Source organism: Porites lutea, chromosome 2 (genome assembly GCF_958299795.1).
Source record: "Porites lutea chromosome 2, jaPorLute2.1, whole genome shotgun sequence".
Taxonomy (NCBI): Eukaryota; Metazoa; Cnidaria; class Anthozoa; order Scleractinia; family Poritidae; genus Porites; species Porites lutea.
Window position 1 is genome coordinate 23,005,292 of NC_133202.1, and position 23,820 is coordinate 23,029,111.

A 23,820-nucleotide genomic window follows, 5' to 3' on the forward strand; every position below is an offset into this window, starting at 1 on the left:
AGAAAAACGATTATCCCTTTTCAACGAACTGAACTATATAACAGATTTATGATAACTTTGCACTTACATCAGTGTCAGTAAGCCATACCATCCTTTCAATTCAATTACCAAAACTCCAAAACATTTTATTAAATCAAAGAGATAACAATTTATAGGCCAGCTAGCTAAGTAATCTAAGCTGAAGGGATGTTTTGCACTATAAATGTTTGCACATATTGTTTTCTTTAGAACAAAACACTGAAAACAAAATGACAGTTGCTAAGCTGATCGGATAAGTGGCTTCATTGCAGTCTGTACTGTTTAACGAAAGGAAATAGGTGTCCAAACTTTGGAGAGCATTCACTTTTCACAACTAGAAAGTCAACCTTACCCATATTTTTTTTTTGTTGTCAACTAAAGTTAACTATGACAATTGCAGCTTTAGCCGTCTTGCTGCATCTCTCTTTCACAAAACGAACAACCGATCTAGATAATTCATTTCTAAACAAATCAAAACACAGTTTTCACACTCAATAATCAAACAACATTTATTCGTTACACATTTTCTGACATAAACTGATCGCTGATATACTGTAAAACCTCTATATAACGAAGTCCTTGGTATGATGAATAATTTTTCTCACCCTAGTAATGGTAAAATATACGGAAAAATAACCTCGATATAACGAATAGGCCTCGTTACGGCGAACAAATTATACCAGTGCCCTGGCCCTTCGTTATATCGAGGCTCCACTGTATAAGATGGCCGGCGAGGTTGCTTATTAGTCACTCGCAGGCTATCAATCATTTGTGGGAAGCATTTCTTCTTTCCTTAGAAAATTTACATTGAGTTGCATTGTTGCAAAACGTCTACCACGGTAAAAAAAAAAAAAAGAAAAGAAAAGAAAAGTAAGAGAAAACAATGTCGCCAGATGCAGAGAGACCAGGCTTTTGTACATTTCCCTGACATTTTTTCGAGCATTTTAGAAAGGCAAAAGCATTAAACATTATTCGAACATAATAGTGGCATTTTCCTGAAAAATATACATTTTTTTCCAGATAAAATAAACATGACCGTTAAAACATTAGGATCATTTAAAAGAAAAAGCCTCTGTACAATGTGTACAATGAACATAAGCCAAGCATTTTAGTAACTTTTTTGAGGAGGACCGAACATTTTATTGGGAAAAATGAAGCATTAAGAAGGAGCATTTAAATGGCAAAACAAAAGCATAATGTACAAAAGTCTAAGAGGGAACTGCTTCAGTCTTAAGTCCTTAAGATATCCAACGTCGAAAGCTGAAACTACAGGTTTTTCAAAACTGGGCAATCTTAGCCGGGACAAAAGCCATGCAAAATGACGAACCTTAGACTTCCCCTAATAGATCTATTACATTTCTGAAAAGAGTTCTGTAAAGTAAAAGGTGGGTCGTTTATGAACTTGCCAACCATTATGCCACGCCGAAATCCAGACTCAAAAATGCCATTTTTACAAGTTAAGTTGACATAATTCTTTTATGGAGCGAGGAAAGCTATGCTAATGTACAAAGAATTATGTATGTGGAATTTTAGCATGACTACAAATAAAGAACTATTCGCTAATCTTTACAAAATGGTGTGATGCGAAATACGAAAATTAAATAAAAGATAGTGTAACCTTAACAAAAGGCCTAAAAAAGATACTTTTTTCACACAAAATTGGATGACTTGCTTGATGCCCGTCCGTCAGGGGAATAACTCACTCCCAGATAGTAAAGCTGGTACTGAAAGAGAAAGAATTTAATCTCATTTCTTTACCTATCTTAAACAATTATTGGATGAGCTTTGGTGATATCCGGAATAATCAAGGTCAAGGTAGGTGTTATCAGCCAAGCCGAAGGCCTAGGCTGACATTGGTTTGAAGAAAATAAGGACAAAGACAGCATCGCATGGAACATAGTTTGACATCGCTCTTAGAAATTAAGCGTTGTGCGCGCAACCTACAGATTAAGCCCCGTGCAAACGGGCGCAACATTTTTGGATGTTACATGTTGCGTATGTTTGCACACCCTGTTGCATGTTCTGTCGTGTTGTTGGGATCGAGCTGTTGCGCAAAGTTTGAAATTGATCAAACGTTTAGCGCAACAATGTTGGGACTTGTTGCGTCCGTTTTCACGTAGCTTTAGTCAAAAATCTGATAGCAGATAACTAACTAATCTGTAGGTTGCGCTGATTTCCAAAATCAATTAACTTTAGTCTGTCAGCCAATGAGAAAAGAGATAGTGAGTACACTTTATATGAATTTATTATTATTTGTTAACCTATAACAGGGAAAAAGGATAATAGCGGAATCAACTGAAGCTCACCTGAAAGATATGAGTACCCCCAGCAATAAGAAAACGGACGTAAACTTCCGGTTGGCTGAAGACAAAGGGAAAAGATATCATTACAAAGAAAGACATACAGGCCAGTCTCATTTAAATTGAGCTGACACATTGTTGCCAAGCCAATATGTACGCATCAGGTGCATTTATCCCATGCATTAAATCAATGTTAGGTTGTTGTTCCTTAACTTCGTTTAGTACAAAACTGATTTGTCTGAAACAATCGGCAGCATATACTGTACTAAATAGTTTGCTGATAATTGTTTTCTTTTTTTTTTACTGCAGAATGCTGTGTTTATATTTCCGAAATCTAAGTAATTAAAATAATATAATATATCAATCGAAGTTTTAATTAGATTCTATTTGCAACTTGTGCATATAAGTGAGTGTGGCCTCAGCCAGCCAATCTGATCTCATTGTGAGGCTTTAAACCACAGTAAATCAAAAAAAGCGGCACTAGACCCCATTTTCTAGACCCCTTTTACAAGAGTCGATTGTCCGGACAAATCTTAAACGGATAAAAATTTTCACGGATCAGTCTTGTTTACACCAGGGCGTAAGGAGCTAGGGCGTTGAAACGCTCATGCGCGCTCTCAGGTTAAGCTGTGATGCGAAGGACCACTGGAACTAGTTCGCCTTTCCGCTCTCGATCCGCTGTCAGGGCAAGAAAATGGCGCGTCTAGCTGTAGGTAGGTTCGGATTTATTGCTTTTATATCTTTAGATCGCTACAATCTATAATCATATTTATTATTCGGCGTATTTCTATGCGATGAACAGAAAATATTTAGGTGACATTTTATAGTTAGTCTTATAAGGTAATGTTTTTTTTCGCTTTTTATGTTTTATGTGGTGTCAAAATGGCCTATGGAGCATTACAGAATTGAAGGTCGCGTTTTATCTTGCCAGTCAAAACCAAATGCATGATAATATATAAACGCGTACAAAAAAAAATATGTAATGGTTCTATAAATTTTGTTTGTGCATGCAAATTTTTGGAGTGAACTGTTATGAACCTTCAAGGTTTTTAACTTCTGAAGTGACGTCTTCATAATGGCGATAGCAAGGTTTTTGGTGTGTACGTTGGCGTTGAGCTTGTTAGTAAAATAAAAGAATTCATTTTCCTAATTCAGCAATTTTGCATTTTTCAATATACACTAAGATGGTAAATAAATTTCTAGTGACAGAAACGTGACCCAAGAAGGTTTTGACTATTTTTAAAGGTCTACTACGAAATTGCATATGAATGATCTCTTGTGACAGTCTAAACATAAACAACAACAAATTATCTTTCACTGCGGTATAAATCTAAAGGTTGTGTTGTACAGAAATAGAATGAAGCCTGTAGAAAAATTTCCTTTCAAATCCCCACAAAGATTTCACTGTAAAATTAGATCATATAATGTGTTTGTTATTATGATTTTTTGTAGGACAGGTTTGTGATGCTGTTCTAAATATCAAACATGGGGGTATTGGGACTAAAACAGCATTTACCTGAGTACAAGTTTTACATAGAATGAGTACTTCTCCATCTGGCATATCAAGTTCTTTTGCTCACGAAGTATCCAGTGGTTTTACGATCAGCTTCTGTACTCAATGCCAGTAAAAGTACAAGCACGTTTGTGTAAATTCAGGGCCCAGCATCTTATAGACTCATTTGCAAGATACTTGGCTAGCAACAGTCCTAAGTAGCAGCATTTACTAGTTTTCCCACCCTACCCTCCCTGGGTAGTTTTTGGTTGTATACTCATGCGTTTCCAATCGTTATCGAGTTATTGCGCGAAAGTTAGAGCAGGAGCAAGCTGCTCTCGTCCCAACGTTGTCGACGAACTCGCGCAGAAACGCTTGTTAGGCAGGCTACACGTCAGGGAGGTGGAAAATATTTTCAATACAGATATTTGTCCGCGGGGGAAGAAAGTTAAACAAAACAGAAAACGAACGTGACAAAAAATAATTTGTTCCTTCGCTGTTGCTTGCAGCAAATGAATGCCACGGGAAAATGGCTAAGGCCTGGTTCAGACGCCGTACTTTTCATGTGCCGAACCTAACTGAATAAGTTCGACTTTGGAGCGACACTGGCGCGATATCTGATTCAAACGGCGTACCGTGTGTCGAACCTGAGTTAAGTTCGACAAAGTTCGACAGACTCTGTCGAACTTAACGCTTTTGCCGCACCAAACTAAAACTGCCGTACCAAATTGATCCAGAAGCCGCTCTTTTGCCGTACTTAATTCATCAGTTTGGTTCGGCACATGAGTGGAGCGGCGTCTGAACCTAACGTTCCCTGGATAATCTCTCTGACGGTCCAGTATAATGTCCGCCATCTTGTTTTGTCTCTTTGGTAATACCCATACCCTTGCATCACAGCTAGATCGCTCGATCCCGCTCGTTTCAACGCCCTAGCTCCTTACGCCCTGGTTTACACGAGACTCGCTGAACCGTGCAAGTTTTTAAGATGTAAAAAGTACTGCAATCTGTAACAGAATTTGGACTATTCCGTATAAAAGGGTTGCACAGGTAAAAAAATTTGTCCGTTCAAAACGGGGTCTCAAAAAGAGAATATAAAGTGTTTCCACATGACCTCTCAGCGGCCATATTGGTGTCCCAAAACAATGAAACGGCGGCCTTGTTGGTGTCCCAAACGGGTCCTGTGGTAGTTGAATTCTTTTCTTTCCAACGCTTTCTTTTGTTCCAATAAACTTGCATAGATGCTGGCCACGTGACTGAAAACACTCTATAGGGCCTGTAAACTATATTGTAATTAATTTTAGGTCAGATCACACATACCATTACGGAATGTATGCGCGCTTGTTACATACCAGCACTCGAATCGCAGTATTTTAAACAGTCCTGAGCTTCCATCGTGGTATTGAAACCATCGCAAATGTATGTAGGGAGAGGGTGTTTGGGTTTACATTCTCTCTCAAGAGTGATTGGTCCAGCGCCTCCACTTGAACATTTGCTGCACTCGCCGTCCTTAGCTTTCCAGTCCCCAAACGTTATCCCTGCAGAATAAGAAACGCTATATAGGCCGTTGAAAGCGTCTGAAGAAAGGGATAGAAGGGAAGGGGTGTAGGTGTGAATGAAGGTGTATGCACGCTATATACATACCAAAACTCGGACCGCAAAAAACTCGGTGACGATTAAATACAGTGACCCTTTTACGGTTATTTGCTTTTCAACTTTTGACTGCGACCAGTTAGCAAGAATCTGACAACACGGCTGGAAAGAACGCCCTAGATCAGTAAATTTAAAGTAATTTGAAGTGATTTGTTGAAAACTGAGATTATATGGACGGATAAAGCTTCGTAAAGTCGCAAAATTTTTTATGGTTGGGGGCACTGTTCATTCCAGGCTGGAGTAATTTTCATATCAACATGATAAGCTATCGTGAACAGTGACAAGACTGCAAATTTGTTACTGAAGGGAGGGGACGGTCGCACACAGTCTGCGATGCAATCTCGCCTCCTTTGGGATTATGCAAATATCAACACAAATTTAAAGAGTTTACACGCACTACCTTTGATCCCTCTGAGTAAAGAGCTTTACCACTCGTCCCCCCACCCGTTTCTAGTGTCGCCTAGTCTTGGCCTTGTCCCTGGCCAGAGGCGTGATTCCCCATACCTTATTACCATGTCAAGATTAACAATACCCAGAGTATAATGTTTCCCATGCTTTCGCTGTTGTCTTTAACGAGGGGGCTTACTCTTACTGGAGGGCGCCTTAGTCGCAGTTGGCGCTTCAGTCGTAGCCTCACTGGTCGGATTCATGGTGGTTACAGACGCAGTTATCGAGGGGCCAGATGTTGTCGAGCTGACAGACTCTGTGGAGGTTGCTGTTGCTGATAGGGTCGACATAAAGTACGGACGTACTAAGGGGATGAATGAGGTACTCTGTCCAGACACCCCTGTCAAAGTATGAAAGCAGATGTTTGGTTTTTTGATCGTTACATTCTTCGGATAAATACATAAACTAAATGAAGTTTAAAGCAGTTTTTCCCGCGAAAATAGCAGCTTCGCTCCGTCTTTGAGCGCATTTAAAACGCATGTGAAAACGCTGTGATACGAGTACAAGGATGTTGCTTCTCCTAAGAAAGTTCAAAAGGAACGATCATAGCCTTGACGATATTTGTGCCCAGCTTCTGAAAAAAGATTCTAGTTAAAACGAAAATAAGTAATGAAAATGTCGAGTGGGAGCTGAGGAGGAAGTTTTAATTTCGTTTTACTTTGACTGATTGGTGATAAGATGTTTGTCCTTATTTGTATTTTTCGATTAATCACTGTTTTTTTTAGTGTTTTGATTTTTAAAAAAAATTGTTAACATTGGCTTTAAGCCTCGAAAAATACAGAAAATGCGGAAAGCAAAAACGGGCAAACGCCATAACTGATTAACATGTGATCACTTACTGTTATTGATTGGTTTAAAATTAATTTAACTGACATGATTTAAACTGCATTTGCCTTGGTTGCTAGTTGAAAAAGAATATCAAGGTCTTTCGACTTGCAAGAATGAGAGGCTCGGTCGTGAAAAAATTGAGAAGATTTGGACCTTTAAAATGATTGACAAATCTCCTAACGGAAATCCTAGCTGCCGCTTGAAACTGTAATTACTTGTATTAACACAAATATTAATCTTTGTAGTTCAGTATTGCGTTTCCAGAGGACAATTTCTTTACGCCTAGACCTAGGACTTATCGTACCGACAGTGGTCTGTTATTGGCTCTCATTTCTAACAACCCCCCCCCCCCCCCCCCCTTGTCCGGGCACTCCTTCTTAGATTCGGTAAACTGTTAACTACATTTGTTTTTACCGATACAACAACGCTTCTAAGTGAGGTTCCCGTTGAATTGCACCACGTTCTGGACGGAATGCAAGTTGCATGCAAAAATATTGACAGCCACTGGAAGTAAGAAAAGTCATTTGGCACATAAAAGGGCACTATGTTCGTTGACAGAAAAAACGTTCACGGTGTTTCAGTGCCGTCAACATGAGCTAGCGGTAAGGATATCCATATGAAACTATAACTAGGATGTCAATGATTTTCAGGAAGTTTTAAAGGAACAGTCAAAAGTTATCACGAAATATCGCGGTTACATAACAACATACTCAAGACACTCTTTGTCACCTAAAATGTTTTTCTTTCTGAATAAATTATGTTTTAACTCTAATTATGTTGCCACAATCGCACAACCAACAAAACAAGCCGTTAAAATAGTGTTTCAGTGGCTGACCATTTCTGCAGTGCTGAGTTGTTAACTTCGTGCCTAGAAAGTTTCAGTTGAAAGCGATTTTGCTTCGAACCCCTCAGAATCGTATCCACGATTATTTATCTATTACTAAAAAATAAAATATTACTTACCCCGTGAGACGAAAACCATTAAAAGTGCCGCGAAAGTGGCAGCCGCGGTTGATGAATCCGAAAACATGTCTCAAGGAAAACTTCAAGCGATGTTGATGCCTAGATCTCGAAACTGGAAAGCTGAAAGCAACGTTGACGTTCTATGAACGAATCTAATAAACTTGCATTGGGAATGTTTTGCTCGTGTTTATCGGTTTCTATGTACTAATGTGACTTGCATTGCACCTCCAATGCGTACCAGTGACACACGATAAACAAAAGCAAATCCTTACAAAGATAACCGACAAAATGAGTTGAAAATAAAGCCTTAACCTAGCTTTGCGGGCTATACTTCAGAAAGACATTTAATAACCAATTGAAGACAAAAATGTTAGCAATTCAGGGGCACCCAACGGATCTGTTCCTCACAATATCTGTTCTACAGAGAAACTTTTGCTGGCTGGGAACTGAGGTTTCGGCTGTTCTGCTGGGAAGTAAAGTCTTAAATCTGCGGTCGAAAATTTATCAAATGTATCAAAAATTCTTGCTGGAGATATTTTATCCCTCTAATTTGTTAGAAATTTTTCTTGGGTGTATATCCAGCTGGGTATCAGGAGTAATCGGCTCCTCTTAGGTGGCTCCTCTATGTGCGCGAATTGTGCGCGCGCGGAGTCGCGCGCTTATGATTTATTTACCGCTGATCAAAAAATCTGCACGTGGGCACCGTGAAATTCGAAATCAGGCTTAATCAGGCTACGCTCCGCCACTGGATAACTGGCAACGGTTCACTGGCGGTTAGGACGGTTCATGAGATTCATGTTTATGCAAAAGGTAACGTTTCTTTGAATATACTGAATATATTGTCTACTATTATGCATGCATGTTATTTTTAATTCCCTTGTCTTACTTATCTGCATGTCACTAAATGCCATAAAAATCGCTTCTCGGTCTCGGTGAAGGCCTTGGCGCGCAGCCGTTAGATAGCTTTTCAAAACGATTCTTCTTTTCTTAGTCTTATTTTTACTCAAGGGTTGGCTTAGTTTCAGTGTGTATTGGTGGTTTTCGGATGAAACCATTTCGAAAAGCGCGAACGAGATACTGGGGATAAAAAGGATAAGTAATGAATTCAACTGTAAAATGTGCCTCGCTCTTCGCCGCTGGGAACGTTTCGCGCGATTCCCCAGCGGCGAAGAGCGAGGAGAAACGGATGTTTTCACAGGCTATATACATCGAGTCTTCTGAGGAGTGTGTTGTGAAAGAATTATTTCGGTGCATATTAATTGGTGTCGTTTCTTTACTTTGCTTTTAATTATTTACAGTGGCTTTCATACTGAACCCTGAGCTGTAATATTTTCTGATAATGCTTGACAACGTCAACAAAACATTTTGAAAAAGCTAACAAAACAGCCAGCATGTACTACCACGAGTTTTAACAGCAATTCAAAATCCGACTCATTGTGTTCTTGAAAAGTTGCATTTTTTCGATTCCAGAATATCATCCTTTCTTTGGTTTTTTTTTTATCTTGGATTTTAGCCCAGTTAATAATTAAACTTTTTATTGTGTTCTACTTCTACTTGTTGCAAAGATTTTGTCTCAATTCAAATGCTGTGTAGTTGTACATGTAAATATATTTATTTCATTTATCCTAATGCTCAGTCAATTCCAAGCATACCCATTCTCCCTGGGAATTTTTCTGGCATTTTGTTCCTACAGTGGGCATTTTTAATTGACAAAAGCATCATTGGGGTTGGAAATTTTTCATTGTTTAATTAACCTTACCCCCTTAAGGGGTACCATCTAAGCTTGTACTTATGTATGTACTCTGTATATGCCATACTGTTTGCCAAGTCTACCCTGGAAAGTTTATCTTATTAAGTAATTTTGGGTTGTAAAGTTGCCCTCTTTGCAGTGTCTTTGGGGTCTGTATGGATATCAGGAAAACTGTAAGGTTGCTGAGTTAAGTTGTTAAGTATGTTTACTGTGAAACTCACAATACCGTGAACACCAGAAATATTTATGGAATGTTATTGTGTTATGAGAATCAGGCAATAATTAGGCGTGAGATAACTTACACACAAACAGCAATGGTAATTAGTTTGTGGTTTAGAGTTTTGCTTGCGTATTCCTATTGGCCGGTACACAATCAACAATCCTGAAAATTTTCAGGTGCTCACTGTTTTCGGAGTTTGACAGTAACAATTTTCAACTTTTTACAAGGTGACGTACATGTAACTTTTGCTTTGATACTGGGGCATTTGTTCCAACTTTTATTTCCATGGTGGGGTTTTGTATGTATCTACTGGCCCCACAGTAGGGGCAGGCATTTGCAGCTTTCGAATTAAAAAATGATAAATGCATGTGGAGGGGCGTGGGCATGTTTAGAATTGACTGAGTCATAAAGAAGCTCATCTTCTGTAATCCTTTTACCTATACAGCCCTATTTGTATATATTAAGAAGTTACATTATGATTTATTAACCCACTCCATGTACCCTCACATTAAAACAATATACTTCTAGAACAGAAGTATGTTATATGGAGAATTCATGTTTTTGTATTTGCTACCTATATATTTGCTAAATATTCTGCAGAATTAAACAATGGCTGCACCAGGTCAAGTTTGAAATAATACATCTAGGCTGATTTATATTAACTGAAAAACACAATATTCCATTGGTTTTCTCATTGTTATAGCTCTCATTGATATAAAAAGGAAACGCTATGGAATAAGTTCTACATGTACATTCAAGAGATTAAAACTCAGCTTTTGAGTCCTAGTAGTGCTGCATACACTTTTCTCCCTGCAGTAATTTCAAAACATAATTCTAAGAAACAGATCATAATAATAGGAATTTTGTAGGAAATTACATGTATGCAATTGTTATACCATGTTAACCAGTGGATATCCTGATATTTCATACATCATAATGAAGTTGGATGTGACCCTGGACAAACACTGACCTCTTTATGATTAGATTTGTCTGTTGTCTAAATTTAATCTTACCCATATTCATCATCAGATGTAGAGTAATATTGTGGCATGTACATCAGGAATTAGTGCTACACAAATGGGTGTAATAATGAAAATAATAATAATGTTTTTCTGTTTCTTTTTCTTAAGCTTGTAGTGACAGGAGGAAATACGACTTGAGCCCAGGTAAACATTTATTTTATGCGTAATTTTTACTTTAGTTATATAATGTATTTTATGATATTAATCAGAACATGAATGTCAACATAACATCTTTTTGTAGTCAATGGATCAGTCAACCATAATGATTAATCGTGAAATTTAATTTATCCTGGTACAAAGGAACAAAGGACAGAAAAGAACATTATGGAAACGTACACATGTAAAGAATGATAATTTAACTTTGATGCTGCTACAAAAACCTTTGAAAATTCCCCTTAAAAAACAATTTATTAATTTACTTATAAAAAGACATCCGTTTCTGTAGACATGAACCTGGTTGGTGTGAAGAGAATGCATCATTGAACTGTGTTGTATAGTGTACATTGGTAATCTTAGCAATGGATCTTTGATTTCCTTTTTGCATATAGCGGCAGACAGTCAACCACTTGGTCATGTTAAAACTTCTTTTACCTTAACCTGCCTGACAGAAGAGTAAGTCTATGTAAACAAAACACTATTCCTCTCACTAAAGGGCTTGCTCATGTTTGAGTATTCATTGGTCATTTTTCCTTGTGACCGTTTCTCCTGCTGTAGGTGGGGCTAGAGTTGTGACAACGAGCATTCTTTGTGTCTTCGTCCTTGCGACCCTCTCTTCTGCCATTAGGTGGGGCTAGAGTTGTGACAACGAGCATTCTTTGTCTGTTCGTCCTTGCGACCCTCTCTCCTGCCATTAGGTGGGGCTAGAGTTGTGACAACGAGCATTCTTTGTTTGTTCGTCCTTGCGACCCTCTCTCCCGCTGTAGTTGGGGCTAGAGTTGTGACAACGAGCATTCTTTGTCTGTTCGTCCTTGCGACCCTCTCTCCTGCCGTTAGGTGGGGCTAGAGTTGTGACAACGAGCATTCTTTGTGTCTTCGTCCTTGCGACCCTCTCTTCTGCCATTAGGTGGGGCTAGAGTTGTGACAACGAGCATTCTTTGGTTGTTCGTCCTTGCGACCCTCTCTCCTGCCGTTAGGTGGGGCTAGAGTTGTGACAACGAGCATTCTTTGTTTGTTCGTCCTTGCGACCCTCTCTCCCGCTGTAGGTGGGGCTAGAGTTGTGACAACGAGCATTCTTTGTCTGTTCGTCCTTGCGACCCTCTCTCCCTCTGTAGGTGGGGCTAGAGTTGTGACAACGAGCATTCTTTGTTTGTTCGTCCTTGCGACCCTTTCTCCTGTCGTTAGGTGGGGCTAGAGTTGTGACAACGAGCATTCTTTGTTTGTTCGTCCTTGCGACCCTCTCTCCTGCCGTTAGGTGGGGCTAGAGTTGTGACAACGAGCATTCTTTGTTTGTTCGTCCTTGCGACCCTCTCTCCCGCTGTAGGTGGGGCTAGAGTTGTGACAACGAGCATTCTTTGTTTGTTCGTCCTTGCGACCCTCTCTCCTGCCGTTAGGTGGGGCTAGAGTTGTGACAACGAGCATTCTTTGTCTGTTCGTCTTTGCGACCCTCTCTTCTGCTGTAGGTGGGGCTAGAGTTGTGACAACGAGCATTCTTTGTTTGTTCGTCCTTGAGACCCTCTCTCCCGCTGTAGGTGGGGCTAGAGTTGTGACAACGAGCATTCTTTGTCTGTTCGTCCTTGCGACCCTCTCTCCTGCCGTTAGGTGGGGCTAGAGTTGTGACAACGAGCGTTCTTTTACTGTTGGTTCTTTTGACTCTCTCTTCTTCCACATGTTGTGTAAGGCTTCTGACGATGGGTGCTGTTAGCTTGGCCTTATTGTCAGTTATTTGTCCTTCTAAACTTTTTTTAAAAATCATTTACTCTTTTTTTGTTTTGTTTCAACTAGGGCAACCGTCTCAGAGCTGTTTTAATAAATTCCTAAATAGCTTTCTTGTTTAATTGGAAGACATGGTTATAAATTTACTGCTGATGTGTGTACAATTGTCTTCAATTTTTGTGCTATTTTACAATGATTGTTGTGCAGGTTGCAGATGTAGTGTGGATTGCAAATACTGATCCATGGTTTATGCGGTACATTTATGTAAATTTTTTTTAATCTTCACTAGAAATTGCATGTTTCAATTATAACTGTATTTAATGCGGTTAAAGTAGCTCAACCGTTTAGAACCAAGAAGTAAAATATCCTAGCCCTTATTCAGTATGTGTATCTTTAGAAATTAAAAAAATAAATAGCAGTTAATGAGGAGCTCTGTTTTAAGGAAAAGGCTTTAACATACAGACAAGACACAATTTCAACCATGTTTAGAACCAAATTTGGGAAAAGTTGATTTAATTAAACCTCTCTACATGCCCGTGATGGATGATGTCGATAGCAACATTCCATTCATTCTTAGGGAGAGAATATTTTTAAACAAAAAAAACACTTGTCTGTTGGAATTATTATATTTTTACCTCTTTCAGCTGGATTTAGTAGGTTTTCTTTAATATTCGTCTAATGGTTCTTTTTTTCCTTGTTTTTAGATGTAAGTGTGTTAGGTTTTTTGTGGAAGCACCAACTGCAGAACAAACTTATCGGGGTGTAAAGGAAAGGTATCTTAAGGTTGCCAATAGTCACAATAAAGTGTTATATCTGCATGTTCTTGGTAACTGCATTCTTTTCGTTCATCTTACATAATAGTGTTACACAACTGTTAAAAAATTCTTAATTAAAACATTCGGGTTTTGGCGGAGCGCGAGTTCACGGTTGTCAAAACCTATTAAACAGCCTGAAGTATTATATTCAAGTTGGACTGAATAGGATTCACAAAAGGTACATCTAGGGAAGGCTTAGTGACGTTCCTTTTTCATTACCATTGTAGTTGTTGTTATTCTTGGTTGACAAGCGAGAGATAAGGCTGTGTGTTATTTATTTTGACCGTATATACTCGAATCAGCGCCGCAATTTCCAAGCAACCCTGCGGCGCTTATTTGAATACAGATATATTTTTTTTCTGCTGGCTGGCAAAAATGGAGAAGGCCGCTCCGCTGGCTGGGAGAATAGCCATCTAACCTGCTGGGAGTGAGGAACAGATAAATTCTTTCCAGCAACACAGAAAAGTGCTTGAAAATGCCTTAAAAGCATCTAAATTTTGGTTTTCTGTAGTTAACGGCTCATTTTCAGAAAAATATTCGTTGGGTGCCCCTGGCAATTAAAGGCATGTTATCAATGTTACCAATTTGGAGACACCATGGAAATTCTAAAAATTATCTTGGTTCGTCATGCCTATTTCAGTTTAAAGTCATTCATAATCAAATACAAAATCACCTCTTTAACTGGGTTATTAAGTAATGCTTATGTTGGCTTATGTACGCTTATGCTTAGTAAATAAAGATGTCCGGTTGCCAAGCCACAGATAATTTAACGCTTTGAAGCAGTGGCTGCGCAGTTTTTAATTTTAGCGAAAAAACTGTTAACTTAAGATTTTTCTTTTTCCTTCTTTTTTTTTTTGGGGGGGGGGGGAGGGGGGGCTCCTTTTAGACTTATCGTTGAACAGTCGTCTTCAAACGGGGTTCTTCTGTATAGTAATATTTAATAATATTTAATATTTATATTACGCATTTTCCATAAAAATAATCAAATGCGATTAAAATATAGTAGTTTATCCGAGAACGGTTTTTTCGAATTAAATATAGAATTGTTTTGATCACTACTAATAAGATAAACAAGTGGTAAGAATAAAGACAAACAGGTTTGAACCCAGACAACATGCAAGCACGTCCGTGGCATGTTTCTCTACTTACTTGGTATTCCGTTTCGCACAAAAAAAACACGGACGGCTCATTTACACCGACTTCATACTTCTCAAACTCATCAATAATTCATAAAGGAAATACAAAGGAAATTAATGTTTAATGAGTGTTTGGAAATCAGATGAAAAACTGTTCATTTCTGCATCCTTAATTTCTCCTGGTAAAATCATTGTTTGATCAAGCATTCGACACAGCAAAGGGGCACCCAACGCCAATTTTCGAAAAAATATCTATTTGGAAGATGATTTGTGATCTAGAATTTTCGGAACATTCAAAATTTCTTGCTTACCTGCATCTCCTAGGAATTTCGAACATCTAAAAAATGGTATAATTGGCCATTTTTAACGAATTTTTACCCTAAAAAGGTCACCTAGAATTGTCGGAACCCAGTTTTCTGGCTGAAATTTTAGAAAAGGTAAGTTTGATCCCTATAATTTTCAGATCACTAGACTTTCAGCTAGGAAATCCGAACAGATGAAAACTTTTTAGGGGATAAAAATATGCCTGTTTCTACCGTTTAAATACTAAAATACGTTCAACAATGCTAATGCTGTTTAAGTGGTTTTAAACTATATTCTCGTTGGATGCCCCTGACATAGCGTTTCATCACCAGATGAAACACCTCGAAGTTCGTCAAAAATACTCCGCTGCGCGTCGTATTTTCAACTTTCTTCTCAGGGTTTCATCCGGTGATCCGATCAAACACGGCGTCTCATGCTTGATATACTAGATGAATCAATGCTTTTATAAAGTTCTCTTTTGACACAAACTCCCAATCCCGTGACAATCTCAAATTTCATTTCCGTAAATACGCGCGTTCCGGGATTTAAGCTTACGATTATGAAAATTGTTGTAGAGGCGGAGCAATTTAATTCCCAGGACAAGCGTACCCCATAACCAAATTCAATTTCAAATTCCCGAATGCATAATGAGCAGTGAATTTTTGCCAACAACTTCTCAATATTCGGTCAGAGTGAAAAATCTTTGATTGGATAGAATTGCTCTGTATATCAAATTCAAGGAAGCTTATTAACTGGCAGATATTTCAATTAAACTACCTCGCTTGCGAATTTGCAGCTCATTACGCATGATGGAATTGTTGGTTTTCACATGACGTCACTAAAATTCAAACTACAAAACTATCGATCCTAAAAAAAAACTTTCAAAAACTGAATTTATTATTGCTGTCTTGGGGTGCCCTTGACCAGTGGCTTGGCTGTAATAAATGAGATTATCATTCATTCAAAATATTTCTCCGTTTTTGATTGGCTTAAATCCTGTGGCTTTAAATTCTTCCAGTAGCCTATGATTCTTCACTGCAGCCCGCTAGAGTGGACCAAAATAACTTGAGTTACATTTGCGAATATGCTATAAAATGACACCAATAGAGCGTTTTCACTCACTTGGCTAGCATCTATTCAAATTTCTTGGAACAAAAGAAAGCGTTCACATCAGAAAAAAAATAGACTTTAGAACACAACACAGTGGCGGCTGCCGTTTCATTGTTTTGGGACATCAAATATGGCCGCCGTGACGTCAACGGCAGAAACTGAGAAGTCCTGGGGGGTTGCGCTATTAGAAATGTCGCTCATTTTGCGAAGAAGAGAAAATCGAACCTCTGCCCAAAAACATACCAAGAACAGCAAAAATACCACCAAACTGATGACAATTGCTATTTGATGAAGACTATCGGCTGCAATAAAAACTTTTTCGTATCCTCAAACTACCGAGTAACAGGCAAATGTCATGAACATAGATCCCTCAGTCATGTTCTGAAAATGTTTTTCTTTTTCTTTCTCTTTTACGAGATTGTGTCTTCAAATCAAGTGGTAGGGATAAGTCCTTTAACTACAATGAAAAATTAACGATACTGTAGAGTTTGAACTGGTTCAACAAGAATAAGTGAGGCTTCTCTTGACCTTAATTTGCTCCCTTACAGTGGCCGTCAATGCATTGGTTTAATTTCATTAATGTGTTTCTATGTACTCAGCACTTACTTATTGCTTATGTACTTATTGCTCTGAATAACAACTTTCATTATCTTAAGTGTAAACTATCCGTTAATGATCTATCGTCCAAATTAAAATCGTTCCTTGTCTTACATTTCGTTTGAATCTTGATACATGTTGATAAGCGTACTTTAAAAGTCTAACTCTAAGAAAAACGATTATCACTTTTCAAGGAACTGAACTATATAATAGTTTTATGATAACTTTGCACTTACATCAGTGTCAGTAAGCCATACCATCCTTTCAATTCAATTACCGAAACTCCAAAACATTTTATTAAATCAAGGAGATAACATTTTATAGGCTAGCTAGCTAAGTAATCTAAGCTGAAGGGATATTTTGCACTATTAATGTTTGCACATATTGTTTTCTTTAGAACAAAACACTGAAAACAAAATGACAGTTGCTAAGCTGATCGGATAAATGGATTCATTTCAGTCTCGAAATGGGTGTCCAAACTTTGGAGAGCATTCACTTTTCACAACTAGAAAGTCTACCTTACACATATTTTTTTTTGTTGTCAACTAAAGTTAACTATGAAAATTACAGTTTTAGCAGTCTTCCTGCAGCTCTCTTCCACAACACGAACAACAGATAATTCATTTCTAAACAAAACAAAACACAGTTTTCACACTCAATAATCAAACAACATTTATTCGTTACATATTTTCTGACATAAACTGATAGCTGATATGCTGTGAAACCTCTATATAACGAAGTCCTTGGTATAATGAACATTTTTCTCACCCCAATAATTGTAAAATATACGGGAAAATAACCTCTATATAACAAATAGGCCTCGTTATGGCGAACAAATTTTACCAGTCCCCTTGGCCTTTGTTAAATCGAGGCTCCACTGTATAAGATGGCTGGCGCGATTGCTTATCAGTCACTTGCAGGCTATCAATCATTTTCGGGAAGCATTTCTTCTTTCCTTCGAAACTTTACATTGAGTTGCATTACTGCAAAACGTCTACCACGGTAAAAACAAACAAACAAACAAACAAACAATATCGCCTAATGCAGAGACAACAGGCTTTTGCACATTTCGCTGGCATGCATTTTATCGAGTATTTTAGAAAGGCAAAAGCATTAAGCATTATTCGAGCGTGTTAGTGGCATTTTCCTGAAAAATATACATTTTTTTCTAGATAAAATAAACATGACCCTTAAAACATTAGGATCATTTAAAAGAAAAAGCCTCTGTACAATGTGTACAATGAACATTAGCCAAGCATTTTAGTGACTTTTTTGAGGAGGACCGAACATTTTATTGGGAAAAATGAAGCATTAAGAAGGAGCATTTAAATGGGAAAACAAAAGCATAATGTACAAACGCCTAAGAGGGAACTGCTTCAGTCTTAAGTCCTTAAGATATCCAAACGTCGAAAGCTAAAATTACAGCTTTTTCAAAACTGGGCAATCTTAGCCGGGACAAAAGCCATGCAAAATGACGACGCTTACACTTCCCCTAATAGATCTATTACATTTCTGAAAAGAGTTCTGTAAAGTAAAATGTGGGTCATTTATGAACTTGCCAACCATTATGCCACGCCGCAATCCAGACTTAAAATACCATTTTTACAAGTTAAGTTGATATAATTCTTTTTTGGAGCGAGGTAAGCTATGTTAATGTACAAAGAATTTTCTATGTGGAATTTCAGCATGACTACAAATAAAGAGCTATTCGCTAATCTTTACAAAATGGTGTGATACAAAAAACGAAAATTGCATAAAGGATAGTGTAACCTTAACAAAAAGCCTAAAAAAGATACTTTTTCACACAAAATTGGATGACTTGCTTGATGCCCGTCCGTCAGGGGAGTAACTCACTCCCAGATAGTAAAGCTTGCACTGAAAGAGAAAGAAAACAGCCTAATTTGTTTACGTATTTTAAACAATTATTGGATAACGTTTTGGTAATATCCGGCATAATCAAGGTCAAGGTAGGCGTTATCAGCCAAGTGGAAGGCCTAGGCTGATATTGGTTTGAAGAAAATAAGGACAAAGACAGCATGGCATGGAACATAGTTTGACATTCAGCTCTTAGAAATTAAGGGTTGCCCATGTAAACGGACGCAACATTGTTGGATGTTACATGTTGCGTTTCACACCCTGTCGCATGTTGTGTCATTTTGTTGGGAGTTGTTGCGCAAAGTTTGAAATCAGTCACACTTTTACCGCAACAATGTTGGGACTTGTTGCATCCGTTTTCACGTAGCTTTTTCCAAAAAATTTGCTAGCAGATAGCTAACTAATCTGTAGGTTGCACTGATTTCCAAAATAAATTAACTGTACGCTCATAGCCAATGAGAAAGAGAAGTGAGTACAGTTTATAATAATTGATATTAGTTGACCCATGACAGGGAAGAAGGATAATAGCGGAATTAACTGAAGCATACCTGAAAGATATGAGTACCGCCAGCAATAAGAAAACGGACGTAAACTTCCGGGTGGCTGAAGATAAAGGGAAAAGATATCATGAGAAAGAAAGAAAAACAGGCCGGTCTCATCCAAATTGAGCTGACATATTGTTGCCAAGCTAGTATATGTACGTATCAGGTGCATTCATCCCATACGTTAAATCAATGTTAAGTTGTTACTCCTTAACTTCACTTAGTACAGAACTGATTTGTCTGGAACAATCAGCAGCATATACGAAGTAGTTTGCTGATAATTGTTTTCTTTTGTTTGAACCAGGCCCGAACGAAAAGGTCTAATGGAAGCGTTAATTAGACTCCATTTGCAACTTTCGTATATAAGTGAGTGTTGCCTTTGCCAGCCAGTCTGATCTCATTGTGAGGCTTAACCACAGTAAATAAGAATGAAGGAGCGGGCACTAAACCCAATTTCCTAGACCCCTTTTACAAGGGATCGGATAAATTTTGAACAGGCAAAAAGTTTCACAGATCAGTCTTTCGTTTATACGAGAGTCGCGGAACCTTGCAAGTTTTTGAGCTGTAAACAGTAATGCAATCTGTAACAGAATTTGGACGACTCCGTATAATCGGGTTGCAGAGGTAAAAGATTTGTCTGTTCAAAACGGGGTCTCAAAAAGAGAATAAAGAGTGTTTTCACATGAAGTAATGACGGCCATATCGGTGTCCCAAAACAATGAAACGGAGACTATGTTTGTGTCCCAAACGGGCCCTGTTAGAGTTGAACTCTTTCCTTATGCAAACGCTTTCTTTTGTTCTAATAAATTTGCATAGATGCTGGCCACGTGAGTGAAAACACGCTATAGGGCCTGTAAACTATATAGTAGTTAGTTCTCGGTCTGATCATACATCCCGTTACGTAACTTACCAGCCTTCGAATCGCAGTATTTTAAACAGTCCTGGGATTCCACCGTGGTCCTCACACCATCGCAACTGTATTCAGCTTTTTTGGGTTTACATTCTCTCTCAAGAGTGATTGGTCCAGCCCCTCCACTTGAACATTTGCTGCACTCGCCGTCCTTAGCTTTCCAGTCCTTAAACGTTACCTCTGCAGAATAAGAAACGTTATATACGCCGTTAAAAGCGTCTTGAGACAGGGATAGAGGTTGAAGGGGTGGTGATGACGATGAATAAGTGTACACGGATCATAGAATTCTTGTATTAGCTTTAACCAGTTGCAACCGGTGCCTGATCGATGCTATGCTACTACATAAGATATCGATAGCTCTTACGACAGCACGAAAATGTTAACGGATACGGCTTTTGTCCACACGTAAGGAAGATGATTTCTGCGCGATTTCTTTAATGTTTCTAATAGCAGTCACTTACTCTTGCCCAAGTGTCAATGACTGTAAATTTGTGATTCAAAGCTTTTAAAAGACAATCCCCCAACTTACTTTTGATTCGGAAAAGAACGGAAGTCCAAAAATCTAGGACTTTAAATCCTGTGTCCCCAGAGCCTCCTGGTCCTCGTGCTCAGGCCCCCAGGAGGCTCTGGGAACGAGAGTGCTTGCTGATATTGAAAGTGGATCGTCACATATCAGACAGGTTTCTTCCACTCCTTGTCGCAATGTAAACAGGTATTCGGACCGTTGCAGAAGTAAATGGGTGGGAGCGAGGACTGGAACCTACTTGGTGAGGAAAAGTGACGATTGAGATAGTGCACCAAGCCCTCTCGTCCAACCCCTTCGGACGATGTTCGATGAGTGTGAACGACTCGTTCCAGTTCCTGATGGCGGTTGCTGTCCATACTATCCCGGATACCTTTTCGTGTTCGATATAGTGAACGTAAATAGACCTTTTTACCGATACGGCGGCCGTATTGAATTAATTCGATTTAAGGAGTATTATAGGATGCCCAGGAGGCATGAGCACATTTCGTTTGTATTTTCGAACGCTTTTCGGAATGTAATAATGATCACCTTTTTTCCGAGAAATATACAGTGAAAGAACATATTTCTAATACTAAACTAGAAAAAGGCGATCATTATTACATTCAAACACGGCACAAGGATCTTTTTTCCCATTACAATCTTATTCTAAGAAAACTTTAAGAAAAAATGTCTCGAAAAGCGCTCGAAAATACAAACGAAATGTGCTCATGCCCCGTGGGCATCCTATAATACTCCTTAATTAATCGAATAAATACAATATGGCCGCCGTATCGGTGAGAAGGTCTATTAGTCATTACAACAACAAATGCACTCACCAGCCTGAAATTCGTGTCCTGTGATGCTCTCGTTCCCAAACTTTTTCCACATTTTAATCACATCTTCAATGTAGCCAGCATGCGCATTGCTTTTTAGAACTAAACACAGCTTAAACGTCACATTAACGTCTCCGTCTTTGTCATCAACTTGTAGGTCTGATACCTTTACATGGCCATATTTGCTGGAATCATTAAATAAGCCGTGCTCCTGAAAAAATAAATAATCAAACTTTTTTTTTCGAGCTGACTCAAACGTTCTGCCCATAAACATACTTACTTTTGTCTTAGCTTTAGGCCAGTTTATATGGAGGCGGGGGAACCCAGGTAGGTGAGGTAAAAAAACCACTCAAGATTGAAACACTCAAGCTTTATTTGTTCACATTTACAATGAATAAATTTCAAATATAGCCTGAATTTCATCCGATTACTTCGAATCGTTATTATTCCCTCAGTAACGTCGTTGCTGAGAGGAGAAAACGACTTGAAGCAATCGGATGAAATTCAGGTTATTACAAATACAGACTACCTGCAAAATAGCGGAGCTTATCGAGGCAGGTAGTATGAAGACGTGTCTATTACTTGGAGAGTAAAAAGGCACGTTCTGTCAGTACACGCTTATGCGAATAACCCTCTCGGGTAGGGTAAAAATATAAAAGGAGTTTTTAATTAAACTCCTGTTATTTTGTATTATTATTATTTTTTTTAGATTACATTTAAAAATGTAGTCCTACGATCCCGCCATTCCGGATATACGGTGGATTAGTGAAAGGGCACAAAGCACCGCAAAGCACGTAAACAAAAACCAAAAACTTGGCTCGAGTTTAATGTACTAACACGAATCCCACCCCGGTTAGGAGAGTAAACCCACCTTGAAGCATTTAACAGGCAAAATTGGACCCCCCTGAGAGGGTTACCCGGTCCAGTAAACCGAGAAATCTTCCTCGGCAGGTCACCCTATCTATCATGTGAACGTAATAATGATAATGATAATCATAATGACAATGATACTGATACTGATACTGTTACTGATACTGATACTGATACTGATACTGATAATGATAATGATAATGATAATGATAATGATAACAATAATAATAATAATAATAGTATTTATAGAGGTAGCCCAACTCGCCAAGGCGGTTTTCAGTGGGGCCCTCATGCATTAATTTAACTAGATAATTAATTATTACGAAAAAAGTAAAATAGGCTCGAAAGCAAATTCATGGGGTAGATTCGAGTTTACCGCAGGCGCCGAGTAGAAGTGGGATCTACAAGACTTGAGCTTTTGCGCCAGTTTTGTTCCAATTGTTGAAAAGTGTTCATTGAGAATCTTGGCGATAGATTTATTGCTGCAGTATTGAACACCACCGGCCTCAATGCAGGAGATGGGAATTCTTTGTTTGCGAGATGTTATGTCGTTTAGAGTTTTCCATAATGCATTTGGATTAAATTTGTTTTCGGTAATAAGCTTAGAATAGTAAACAATAAGTCAATCAGTGTAGATGACGTTTCCGTTACCAAAAAGGGGGAGAATTAGGGCATTGTAGAAGGCAACTCGTGATCAAATTATAATGAGATAATATGGTCAGGCGCTTTATGCCAAATAAACGGGTTACCTCACATACCTGGCGTTCCCCACTTCCTTGTAAAGAGGCCCTTAGGTAGCTAATCAAACAGGGATGAGTTGCTTCGACCTTCATTAGCTTTTAAAATTAAGATACGCACTAGACTCTATCAGCCGTTTTCCTTTAATATTAGATAGGTTTTGCAACAACTATCAAAGAGAAAATATCAGTATAGGATGGGAATATGGAACTAAAATGAAAATCAAGAAGGGCTAGCTCTATAAATTTACTACATCGGACGCAATTGAAGCATTCGTCTGAAACATACTAACAAAAAGGAACAAAGGAAACAAACAGATTTATTATATAAGATTACTCACTAATAACATTTGCAGTTTTTCCGTGGTGTTGCTAATGAACTGTTGATTATCTTTGTACATGCTGTTCCAACTTTTCTTCCAGACCACGATCACCCGGCCACATGCTAGGAACATATAATGCGCAAATGTGAAAAAAAATAAAATAAAATAAAATAATAATAATAATAATAATAATAATAATAATAATAACAATAATAATAATAATAATAATAATAATAATAATAATGAGGAGATGACACTAAGTTCCCACATTCCTTTAAACAAAGGCACCGATTCGAGGCATTAAGTGACGATTAAATACAGTGACCCTTCTACGGTTTCAGTTTTGGTTTTCAATTTTTGGCTGGGACTAGTTATTGTCAATCCGACAACACGGCTGGAAAGAACGCCCTAAATCAGTAAATTTACCAAGTTTGAGAGTGATTTGTTGAAAACTAAATGGGAGGCAGAGTAGCCGAATGTTCAGAGCGTCGGACTCCCAATTCAGCGGTCCCGGGTTCGAGTCCCGTTCTGGCCACTTGCTGGATTTGTTCTTGGTCGTCTCTAGTTCAAGTCCTCGGCCACGCTTGTAAATAGCCAACTGGTTGCCTACCGCTTGTTATGTTGTATATGCATTATTTGTTTCAGAATTATTTAAGTGGAGTGCCTGCACAGTAAAAAAAGCATTTTTACAAATGAGTTGAC

The 23,820-nt window shown here is 38.4% G+C and overlaps 1 protein-coding gene across 1 annotated transcript; it reads right to left on the reverse strand.

Annotated features, from left to right (window-relative positions):
* Positions 1-500: 500 nt before the first annotated feature.
* LOC140928048 (uncharacterized) lies at positions 501-23,243 on the reverse strand. The gene is made up of 5 exons (XM_073377772.1): positions 23,137-23,243; positions 21,192-21,399; positions 19,851-20,030; positions 18,947-19,001; positions 501-1,742 (listed from the first exon to the last, which is right to left on the reverse strand). The coding sequence occupies exons 1-5, from the start codon at positions 23,194-23,196 to the stop codon at positions 1,718-1,720; spliced, it is 528 nt and encodes a 175-aa protein (XP_073233873.1). The 5' UTR covers positions 23,197-23,243; the 3' UTR covers positions 501-1,717.
* Between the last annotated feature and the right edge of the window lie 577 nt (positions 23,244-23,820).